Source organism: Chlamydotis macqueenii, chromosome 1, assembly GCF_036417535.1.
Source record: "Chlamydotis macqueenii isolate bChlMac1 chromosome 1, bChlMac1.mat, whole genome shotgun sequence".
Classification (NCBI taxonomy): domain Eukaryota; kingdom Metazoa; phylum Chordata; class Aves; order Otidiformes; family Otididae; genus Chlamydotis; species Chlamydotis macqueenii.
The window spans coordinates 14043633-14056265 of NC_141556.1; the positions used below are offsets into that span (position 1 = coordinate 14043633).

At 42.2% G+C, this 12633-nt stretch overlaps 1 protein-coding gene across 1 annotated transcript in view; it reads right to left on the reverse strand.

The window, feature by feature from the left end:
• Nucleotides 1-12633, reverse strand: part of RELN (reelin) — a 297944-nt gene that overhangs the window by 89115 nt on the left and 196196 nt on the right. Inside the window, exons 19-20 of the mRNA XM_086746115.1 lie at nucleotides 11873-12034; nucleotides 4304-4540 (exon numbers count right to left, since the gene is read on the reverse strand). Of these exons, the coding sequence (XP_086602241.1) occupies nucleotides 4304-4540; nucleotides 11873-12034 (399 nt within the window). The remainder of the gene's footprint in view (nucleotides 1-4303; nucleotides 4541-11872; nucleotides 12035-12633) is intronic.

Sequence of the window (12633 nt, forward strand, 5' to 3'; positions counted from 1 at the left end):
TACCCAGTCTTCATCGATTAGCACCACAAATCGACTGTGAATGGACATTCCCTTCACTGCTGGGGCACTGTCATGGGCAACTGGACCGGAAGGCGGTAATTTGCCTTGGAAAACTATATCTCAACTGTTTACTCTTTCAGTCACTGTTGCCAGTGTTTTTCTTCTCAATGGGAAGGATAATTTTAAGTTGAGTAGAGGCTATAATGTACACTTGTCAGGGGTCCAGCTGGCAATCTATGGTTTGTGGCTTCATTGTTAGAACTGAATGCATCTCAGAAGAATTTGTTTGGATAGTGCCTGAATTTATTTTTCTTCCAAATTTTATCTTGTACTTTTCAAAATGACAAATCCTGCAGATTTAAAAGTTAAAGCTAAATTAGTCTGACATAGTTTTAATTTCTACAATGCAGCTTGAAATTTCATGGCTGATGTGGGAAATCAAAGTTTTACTGAAACCCTCTTGCGAAATCTGTGCCAGTACAACCAGGCTCTTCAGGTATCAGTCAGCCATGTGCGGTGTAATCCTCTGAAAGTTATATGTAGCAATAATTTAAAAAATGATTTGGCATTGCACACATAAACCTGAGCACAACACATCACATTTACCTAAAGCTCATCTGAACAAAATAAAGAAGTTGAAACTGAACAGTTTGATGAAGCATCTGCCCAGAAGCTGTCTTAGCCAAAGTGACGGAAGAAAAGTGAAGGACTGGTGCTCAGCATAGGTGCAAAGAATTAAATGTTTCGTGTTGTCTTTGTCTCCACAAAAATTCCCTGTATTCACTACTACTGGTGTAAAAGTAGAAAAAAAATCTTAAATTCTGATTTCTTTTACTGGTGGCATTCACATTACGATTAAAACCCTTTAAGTTCAGTACTAATTTTCATGCAGTAACTCACCCACTGGATATTTGTGCACAGTATATTAAGTAAGCATTGTTTTAAAGTCAAAACAGCTCTTTAAAATGGATGTTAAAAAATGTGAAAAAGGAAGCTAGCAAGGAGAGGAAGACAATCTGTGATGCCCCATAAGAAGCTCTTTTATGGGGAGGAAATCACATTATGGGTTCACAACGTCTTTTATCATCCACAAATTGCCTCCAGCTGAACAACAGTAGCATTAAAGGTGGGGGCTCTGCCTTACTTGCTGCTTCTTCGCTCTCCATCTCTCCCCAGTATGTGGTTAAGGGTATGCTCTTCTGCTGGAATACCAAATGTTTTCTTTGTTTGTTCTGAGAGTCACGCAGCTAGAATAAGTTTCCAGATTTTATAAAAGGCAGACTAATGTCTGTGGCATAACAATAATTAACTAAAAAAAATCTTCAGAAATAAGAATACAAAGGCTACATCTTTTAATAAATCTGTAGCTGCGAGTTGGTTTCTAGCGCGTATATAATTAGACCTGTGGAGGCACAGGAACACAATACCCATAGGTGCCCTCAGAACAATCGCTCTCCCTCCAAGCACTGCCAACTAATTGGTACTTCTGGGAATGATATCACAGCCAATGTCAGCCAATCTGTGCTGCTCCAAACTGCTCTGGGATCCCCAGAGTTACCACATTTTCAAGGCCAGTACTTTCAGGAATACTGAAAAGCCACATGCATGCAGCTGGTTTTGTAAAGCTGCACTGACCGAGAATATTGACGTGATGGCCAAACGCTCATGCCAGCCGCAGCTCCGATTCCATCAAAGGCAGGAGACGTTGATGTCTTTTTACATCACATCGTACCTAATAATTCCTAAATGTATTAATCTATTTTAATTAAGTCAATTACCCGAAAGAAACTTTCTGCATGTTACAGAGTAATAATTAATCTAAAAGAAACAACATTTTATAAACACAGGTAAATTATCAAGTTGATGTAGGGCGACTGTTTGACGTTGCTTCATAAAGATACTTCATTACGAGCCAAATTTACAGTCTTCCCCCAGGCTGCTCCAGGGACAGTGGGACACTCTATTGTCTGTTACATTAAGTTAAATCATAATGTCGTAATTTGACCGAAGACAGTTTATTTAGAGAATGCTATTTTATTTGTGTCCAGATGAATATTTAAAAAAAAAATCCTTATCAATACTTAAATACATTTCAGCAAATGGCTGTAAATATTCTGTAACAGTCCAGAGGCATTTGGGTCAAAACCTTGCCTGTGTATGAGCATTTTGGAGAAGGGATGAATTAATGTACATCATCAAACATTTAATTTAAAAAGTGTTCTGGAGTCCTTTCAGTATACTCAATGCACGTGCTGTAATAAAGTCTGAGAACCAATCTGAAACTAAATGTTGACAATTATAATCAAATAAAGTGATTCTTCCAGATGTAGACCATTATAAAACACTAAAAAATTACCTTTGTTCAAAACATATGTATATCAAGAAACCCCTCTTTTCTAAATGAAGCCAGATATTGAAAATAATAACCTCCCTTGTCAATAAAAATAAAAATCCCCCTCCTGTTTCCCCCAATTTAAGGATAAATATTTCAGATGTACAGATTCTGAGGCAGAAATGGAGGCCTAATAGACAATTAAAGGCAATTCAGCAAAAATGGGCCTGGGGATGATACCCTGTAAAATGATTTATAGCATTTTTACCATAGTTCTACTAATGAAAAAGCACTTGTCAGACTTTTCTCAGGAGGATGGTGTCAGTGGTACCGCAAAGTCTGCTCATAGAAAGTCATGAGTTAGAAAATGAGAACCAAATGGACCCACAGCTGGGAAAAGCCAACAATAATTAATTTAACTAGCAGCCATTTGCACAGTCTTTGTGTAAGTTTAAAAATTTCCCTTGAGAGAAACAAGGTCAGTGAAGGATAGAGTTCATGTCTTCCAGTGATAATGAAGAATACTTACACGTAAATAGTAAGGAAATATTGCAAAGGCTTTAATTCTTTATTTGATGCACAGAAAGTTCAACATTTCCTCTACGACCGAGCATTACAAATCTTAGTCAATATATGGGATGGAGAATTTAGCTTAGTGTTTATTATTTTGATTCTGATTTAGAGTCATAGAGGAAAACAGAGGAACTTCTGCTATCTTAAATAATCTACCTCTCTCCCCATGACAAACTGGTCTTACAAGAACAGAGGGAAAACAATGTCATTAAGGGGCTTTCATTCCAAGTCTTTGATGAAGAAGATGCAAACAGTTTGAGCCCTAACATGTTGTCTCATTTTAATGAGCAGCGAGTACAGTCCTTGTCCTTATTAAAGTGGTTAATGGTGCTTCTACTGCCTCATTATCACCGCTAGAACACATTCGGTGTTGTTCCTACTGCTAAGCCAACTCCTTTTAGTTTGACAGATGATCAGAAAGTCAAATCAGATTGCTCAGAGATACTTGTTAATAAAATTCCAACAGTGTTTCTCTAAGTGTCCGTGGGGATGCTAAAATTATTTATATTTTCTTCAGGTTTTCTATAATTACTCTGATTGTACTTTCTCCAAATAAATATATCTATGCCAATTAAAGCCATACTGGATTTATATGTTGATCAGACTGGCATGAAACTGTTATTTGGTTTTAATCAAAGCATAGAGATTAAATTGAGCTTCTCTTGTACAGTTCCAAATTTTACACTTATGTACTCCAGAATTTAATTTTTGTGAAGCAGGTTAATGTTTTACTAAAAAAGCTTATATTTACACAATCCTAACAGAATTTTCATTTCTTTGTTTTTCACTTCTTTTTCTTTTCTTGCCTTTTGTTTTTGCTTTGGGGCAGGTGATGTTTTCTTGCTCTTGTTTCTAAACATACAGCACATTTTAGGCATAACTGCAATATGTCATAATGCTGATCACGGTGTAAATGACTAAATGGATATAATACCAGATAAAATAACTACAAATAACTAACGTTACTCTACCAACATTCTGCTGCCTTTCCTTTTAGGAGCATAATGTAATGGCTACATAAACAGATATAAACATAATTTACAAAATATTCAGAGTCTATACTTAACAGATTATTTCATAACCTACATACACATATTAACCTGACTGGATTTTAAGTGAAAATTTTCTAAATTGTTCCTATTAGGATATTTAAATATTTTGTGGGGAAAGAATGCTATTTTCAGGGTTTCCATCAAACATAACTGTCTGTGCAATGGGGTATAAAAATTTACTGCTAATTGCAATTAGATTAGCAACTGTATTTTCGTCCATAATGTGAGGATAAGACACAATTACTCTGAATAACTGCCAGGAAGACTAATTTGCAGAAATCACTTGGTTCTTAGTAGGATAAATAGACAAAGAAAAGTAGAACAGAAATGAATATGTGTTTCTCACCAAAGAGTCCAGTCATGTCCACAGTAGGGCTGAACATTTCCCAGGTAGAATCCCAGAGACTGTGTGACTTCAACCAGGTTGGTGAAGTCCAGACTGATGCTATTGAAAAGCACAGAGGTCATGATGATTTCATCAATCGCCCACACATCTTCGCCTTGAGAAGAATGATACGGTTGCCACCATCTGAACTGAATGCCAATCTGTCTTGCATCTTCAGGCAGCTCCACTGAAATTATTCTGGAAAAAAAAAACAAACCAAAATTATTATTGAAAGTTTTGCTGTTTGTAATAATTCCATGGGGATGTATTTTACAGCTATTTTTTCTTATTGACCCTAAAAATCATGGGTTAAATTCAGACTACAAATTCCTTAGTATCTACTGATGTAGATTCTACCAGAGACAGTGGAATTGTTAATTTTTTTGGTAGTCAATGCATTTATTGAAAGACAGTCATGTGTAAAAGCCAACAATTTTGTAATTTTTGCTGCTACTGTGGAGCGCTCTGTGAATTTTATAGTTACTCCTGCTTGCCAGAAGAAATCTGAATGCCCTCCATCTCAAATCCAGCTAGGCCAGGGACGTAGACCGCCAAAGGGATGATCAGCTGACAAAGATTTACAAATTCCAGCTCCACTTTCTCAGACTCGGTGGATTTTATCCTGATCTGAAGAGATCCATCTTCTTAACATCTCTGCTTGTTTCTGCGCAGCACTGATGTCATGCCTGTATTGCTCTTGTCCTAGAAGAACCCATTCCTCTAAGTTGCTATGTTCAAGCAGAAAGGATTCATCTTGTCAAACAGTATGATTATGTGTAGTCTTTTATGGCACACACTTTTCTTCTGCAGTTGCATAGAGATGCAACTGGAGGTGAGTCCCAGGCGCTTCTCCTGGTATGCAAGGTCACCTGATTTGTCATGGCAGCTATGTCAACAAAACTATAATTGACAAACTGTAAAGAAAATTAAGAGTAATATCTAATTTCCAGGAGCAATTATCGTACACAGCAGCAGGGAGCATGCATTAATTGCCACAGCAGCGACATCTTCTTGAAAGCTCCGTAAATCACCAGGACCATGGTGCCCCACACAATACACGTGAGCTGTGAAACAGACTGGCAACAGGGACATTTGTCTCCATCGGTGTACAATTACTTGCTGGCAAAAGAGTTTTCGGCAAGCTCATTGTGTAGCTGATATTTTTCTTTCTCTCTTCAAGGAAATGTGGATAAAATGACAAATCAAGTAAACTATTTTATACTTCAGCATGAATTTTTTTTCCAGCTTTAAGGCTTTCTTAGCTGCCTGTTGTAATGTTTTGTTCTGTGTCTATGAAGCAGTCTTGTGCCTTTGGCGCTCTTAGTGCAAAAACAAACTCTTAAAAATGACTTGCTGTCGTAGTTCAGCCCCGATCGGGACCAGACTACGCAGTCTCTCTCTCGCTCCCCCCACCCTCCGAGAGAATAGGGGGAGATGATACAAGAAAGACGGCTCAAGGTTTGAGATAAGGACGGGGAGAAATCCTTAAAGTTACCGTCACGGGCAAAACAGACTCGACTTGGGGAAAACTATTCATTTATTTCTAAAATTAGCAGGAGAATGAGACAGGGAACAAGATAACCTCCCCCCACCCCTCCCTCTTCCCGGGCTTAACATTATCTCTACTACCTTCCCCTCCCGAGCGGCACGGGGCGGGGAAAGGGAATGGGGGTCGCGGTCAGTTCATCACGCGTTGTTTTACGCCACTGTATCATCGTCGGGGGAAGAACTCCTCGCATTCCTCCTCTGCTTCAGCGTGGGGTCCCTCCCACGGGCCACAGTCCTTCGTGAAACTGCTCCGGCGTGGGTCATCTCTTCCACGGGGCGCAGTCCCTCTAGAACAGCTGTCCCAGCGGGCCCTCCACGGGCCACAGCCTCCTTCAGGCCTCCACCTGCTCCGGCGTGGGGTCCTCCACGGGCTGCAGGTGGATCTCTGCCCCTCCGTGGACCTCCATGGGCTACAGGGGGACAACCCGCTCCACCATGGTCTTCACCACGAGTTGCAGAGGAATCTTGGCCAGGAGCCATATTACTCCTCTCCCTCCTTCTGAACTGACCTTGGCGTCTGCAGCCGTTCCTCACAACAGGCTGGCAGACGTCTCTCGGGATCCTTTTTACATCTTATTCACTTCTCATCTCCTCTCCACTTCTTGCAGCCGGGCCAGGCCGAGTTGGGCCCAGTCGGCTGCCCGGCGGGAGGCCAGAGGGTGAGGCCTGCAAGGCCCATGAGGCTCGCGCCTCCCCCTCTCTGCCCCCCGCTCAGCTGCTTCACATCCTCTCCTCTCTCCTCCTCTTTTTCCTGTTTTCCCCTACTTAAATACGTTATCGCAGAGGCGTTATCACGGGACATTCTGCTACCAATTGGCTCGGCCTTGGCCAGCAGCAGGTCCGCCCTAGGCCCGGCCGAGTCCACTGAACAAAGGGGAGCAACTTCTAGCAGTTTCCTACAGAAGCTACCACCTTAGGCCCCCCCTCACTAACAAAACCAGAACACTTGCTAAACTGTCCTTGTAAAGAGTAAATTTGTAATACTGCTGTTTAATGTCACATTGATTTTAAAGAAGAATACATTAATCCATTAGCAAGAAAAATGAAACGGCTTGGCTAAACAGGTGGGAAGCACTCAAAAAGTCCTGGCTGACATTTCTAGGAGGCACTTTTTGCTGGTCATAGGCTGGAGAGAGCTGGATTGAGGGATAGCCAGAGGTGATGGCTGCTGTGTCCACATGGCAAAGGACCAGCAGTGCACACACTTTATGTGTGCTGGTTACATTTCTTTTGCTGCTCAAATAAACATGCTTGAACGACTTCATTCCCTTCTAACAGAAAGACCAAGCCCCATTACTCTGGCATGTGAATAAACAAAGACTTTCTTTCTACCAATGGTTCCCTAATAAGCAGCAACTCTATGACTTTTGGGGTCAATTTTTAAAGGCACAAAGGACAGTAAATCACTACTGATGCTAAAAGAAGTCAATGGTTTTATCTTCCATAGTTCAGTAGGGCAAACCTGAAGAAAGCCAGTATCCTGGCTAGGAGGGCACTGTACCAAACTTCCACCGTGAAGCATTTGGCACTTGTGTGAGGTAATGCTGTGCTATAATCCTGGGCATATTTCTCTGCTGGTGGCTATCTCTGATGCTTGCATCTTCCCTTTCACTCTTAATTCTCATAAGCTTGCCCACATGAACTCTAATTCTCACTGACAGTAATTTACAGAAAATCCTAAATCATGACATACACCACTGATACACCTATCGGATGTTAAAATATTTAACACATGTTGAAATAAACTTCTCATCCCTGAGGATTAAGCAAACACAATTTTAAAACCTTGGTGTAAACCACCGTACATGGTACATATGTTAGTATGCAGAACCTGACTGCATCTCCAGTTGTAACAGCTTCTCCTGTCTGGCTTTGATTTGTTGGAGATAGATGGAGAGGGAGGGGGATTCTTGCTAATGACTTTTCTGCTGCAGAGAAGAGAAGTGTTCCTACTAACATTACCAGCTACCATTAGATTTCTTAAAAACCAGCTGGGAGACCTTTGCTCTGTTCTCATTCTTTCAAGCTATGCGCATACCTAATATTGAAAAGCCACTGCTGTTCTGCTCAGAAGAAAAATGCAGCTGTCAAATGTTAGCAGATTAAATGCACCTTTTCAGCAGAACATTAAATGTGTAATCATTTTTTGTATGACTGAAGATTAATTAAATTTCTGGATACAGACTGATGGCCAAACTTTGCAGAAGTCCATCTATATTACCAAAAATGCTGATATTTTCAGACAACATAATATGAAAAGGTGAAGCTTTCTTCATGTTTTTCATTATAATTATTACCAGCATTATCTTCAGGTTTGTATGTCTGTCGTTTTTCTATCTATCCACAGTTGACTATGACATACCCCATGGCAAAACCTTTCTACCTGTGTATGTTGTGCTTAGCTCTTTTCCCCTGTCAGAACAACAGAAATTGTGTTTCATACTTTATCCCAAAAAGCAAAAAAAGTCTCTGGCATCAATATAATTTACTACATTTATATCTTAAACGTCATTAAAATCAGTCACCGGAATGTGTATTTTCCTTTTTGTTATAAAAATTTAATAGTGCTATATATTAAAAACCTTTAGGGAAATATAATTCCTACAGCTGTAATCTCGAATCTAAGAATTAGAAACAGGGCTATATAAAATATATACGTGACTATCATAAAGGACAGGAAAGGAAATTTTGAAGAAGGCTTATGAGTTTTCCAGTTCATAGGATCTTTCCTTTGGAAACATTTAAAACTTCAGAATTGAAAGCCCGCATTCAATATACTTCTAACAAATACAGCTACTTATCTCAGATTTTTGAGTCTTTGTTGTAGCTCCCAGGAAAGACATTTAATGTTACAAGTTTTTTTTTTTTTCCCATTAGAATATTCTTAAATACCTTTTGTATATTGTAATTTTGTACTGAGTTATTAACAAGATGAGGAAATCTTATTTTTTTTTAATGAGTTTATCTGAGCTCAATATATATAAATACGTGCCAGTGGGATAGAGTGCACCCTCAGCAAGTTCACCAACAGTGGTGCTATTGCCACGCTGGAGGGAAGGGATGCAGTGCAGAGGGATCTTGACAGGCTGGAGAGGTGCGCCCATGCATTAACAAGGCCAAGTGCAAGGTCCTGCACATGGGTCGGGGCAATCCCAGGCACAAACACAGGCTGAGCAGAGAATGGATTGAGAGCAGCCCTGAGGAGAAGGACTTGGGGGTACTGGTGGATAAGAAGCTCAACATGAGCCAGCAATGCATGCTTGCAGCCCAGAAAGACAACCACATCCATCAAAAGAAGCATGGCCAGCAGGTCGAGGGAGGCGATTCTGCCCCTCTATTCTGCTCTGGTGAGACCCCACCTGGAGTGCTGCATCCAGCTCTGGAGCCCCCAACACAAGAAGGACATGGACCTGTTGGAGCAAGTCCAGAGAAGGCCAGGAAGATGATCAGAGGGCTGGAGCACCTCTCCTCTGAGGACAGGCTGGGAGAGTTGGGACTGTTCAGCCTGGAGAAGAGGAGACTCAGGGGAGACCTTATAGCGGCCTTCCAGTACCTCAAGGGGGTAGCGGAAGATGGGGAGAAACTCTTCAGTAGGGCCTGTTGCAATAGGACGAGGGGTAATGGTTTTAAAATAGAGGGAGGTAGATTCAGATTAGATATTAGGAAAAATTGCTTACAATGAGGGTGGTAGAATGCTGGAACGGGTTGCTCAGAGAGGTGGTTGATGCCCCATCCCTGTAAAAGTTCAAGGCCAGGTTGGATGGGGCTCTGAGCAACCTGATCTGGTTGGAGATGTCCCTGCTTCTTGCAGGGGGTTGTACTAGATGGTCTTTAAGGTCCCTTCCAACCCAAACTATTATATGATTCTGCGATCCTAAATAATGAAAGTTACACATATCTAAAGTCATTTGCAGCCATGGTCCCATCCCTGGGGTTGACTCGGGCCTCATCCTGGAACTGGGTGGAGGGGGAGAGAGACCGGTCACGAGTGGCGTCCCTCAGGGGTCCATGCTGGGCCCGGCCCTGTTCAACATCTTTGTCGGCGACATGGACAGTGGGATAGAGTGCACCCTCAGTAAGTTCGCCGATGACACCAAGTTATGTGGTGCCATTGACACGCTGGAAGGGAGGGATGCCATCCAGAGGGACCTTGACAGGCTGGAGAGGTGGGCCCGTGCCAACCTCATGAAGTTCAACCAGGCCAAGCGCAAGGTCCTGCACCTGGGTCATGGCAATCCCAGGCACAAATACAGGCTGGGCGGGGAATGGATTGAGAGCAGCCCTGAGGAGAAGGACTTGGGAGTGCTGGTGGATGAGAAAGTTAACATGAGCAGGCAATGCGCCCTTGCAGCCCAGAAGGCCAACTGCATCCTGGGCTGCATCAAGAGAAGCGTGGCCAGCAGGTCGAGGGAGGTGATTCTCCCCCTCTACTCTGCCCTGGTGAGACCCCACCTGGAGTACTGTGTCCAGTTCTGGAGCCCCCAACACAAAAAGGACATGGACCAGTTGGAGAAGGTCCAGAGGAGGGCCACGAAGATGATAAAAGGGCTGGAGCACCTCTCTTATGAGGACAGGCTGAGAGAGTTGGGGCTGTTCAGCCTGCAGAAGAGGAGGCTCTGGGGAGACCTGATAGCGGTCTTCCAGTACCTCAAGGGGGCCTACAAGAAAGATGGGGAAAGGCTGTTTAGTAGGGCCTGTTGCAATAGGATGAGGGGTAATGGTTTTAAAATAGAGGGAGGTAGATTTAGATTGGAAATTAGGAAAAAAATTTTTACGATGCGAGTTATAGAACACTGGAACAGGTTGCCCAGAAAGGTGGTGGAGGCCCCATCCCTGGAAACGTTCAAGGCCAGGCTGGATGAGGCTCTGAGCAACCTGATCTAGTTGGGGATGTCCCTGCTCCTTGCAGGGGGGTTGGACTAGATGACCTTTGAAGGTCCCTTCCAACTCTAACCATTCTATGATTCTATGATTCTATGACAAGGGTACAGGGCAATACCCAGTGCAAAGCCACTGTGGGCTAGGAACGGACCAACTGGGATGGGACCTGTGATCCCACTGTCGGCTCTGCCTCCCATGTGCCCCGTTGCAATGCAGCTCCTTTCATTGGGATTTATTGGCTCTGCTGCAGCACCCCATAAAGGTGGATGCTTCCAGGTTTGAGTGGGTTTGCACAGAGCCAGCTCAGATTGTTCTGGGCTTGGGGTGCGGGTGTGCTCATGGAGACTCCTGAGTTTGCATTGCGTTATTAAAATTGGTGGATGGTCGCACAAATGTAACAGTAAAGAATACCTTCTTCTCTAAATACACCAGATACATTCCTCTTTAATCTGATGCCAAACATAGGTGCTGCTAGATGAGATGAGCTCTTCGTTCAGCTTCTTTGTGATTTGCACAATTTCCAGGCATGGTCACTGACAGGACCTCCCAGGGCATCAAGTCCAACCCAGAGGCACAGGCACAAAATTGTGTAATCCCCTTCATAACGGCAGCAGGTGCAATTTTCCTGCTGACCTGGAAAGACCCTCACAGTCAGATTTTGTCTCAGCTGTCCTGCGCTGTCTGCAAACTCCTAATCCCAGAGGATGGCGCAGTGAAGGTATCTATGGCTTCAAAGCTACAAATAATTTATGTTAATCTATCTTTACAAGTGGCTGCTTCCATGGGGAGAGACATGCCCCTGCTTCCCACAAGTATATTTCTTCCCGCTCATCCTGCCTCAGCTTGTTTTATCTCATCACCTGAGATTCGATGCTGTTAAATCCATGTGTTAATTTTTACAGAAGCAGGCAAAAATGGGAAGTGTTTAGAACAGCTGCAAAATTTTAAGTAAAAGTAGTAACTTTCAGCGTGCAGTAGAAGGTCTTCACTCCACTCACTCTCAAACCATGTGGGCAGATGTATTTACTCTCCGCATTGCAATGACTACCACTACCAGCATTAACTGCATGGGGATAAGACTCATAACATTTACGCATCTACCTTGGCTCGTGGTAGTTGAGGTAAGAATAGTGTTCCAGTAGTTTCCAGGTAATCCCGTTGTCGTAGGAGTAATGCAGCAGCACTCCTTCCCCAGGCTGGTCGGGTGCTTTGCAGGTACTCAGCACTGACTTGCTGCCCAGGCGTAGTGTGAACTGCAGAAACCTGGATCAGAATTACACAAATATTTACAGAGTACTATTTGCATAGTGGGGTTTTTTTTGTTGTTTTGTTTTATTTTTTTTTCCCAATCAGGTTGTTTTCAGATCTTTTCAATCTAGACAAATTTTGATAAATATCAGTTATGAGTTTTTGTACACACAATTTGTTTTTACTGTTAAGTAATGCAATGTGGCAAATATAGTTAAAAAATGCCAATCATTATAGCATTTAATTATTTATTAGGCACTGAAGGGGAGGGAGAGATAGTGAATGGATCTAATCAGCTGCCACAAGCTGTCAAATAAACACAACCTTATAAATAATTAATTAGCACTTGGCTTTGACACTCAGGTTTGATATTAACATTTCATATTTTCCATCCAAGCTGTACAATAGCTTCTCTCCAGTCTGTTTTGGGCTCTGTTGTTTACAAAGTAGGAGGAAAACAGGCAAGGCTATGAAATCACCATTAAAATATGGAACTAGGGAGTTTAAAAAATAAATTCTTCCTGCTAAAACAATTGGCTTAATAATACATAATACAATTGGTCATAGCTGGAAGGGGAGAGGTTCCCCAATTTCCTTGCCTCACATTACTGCTC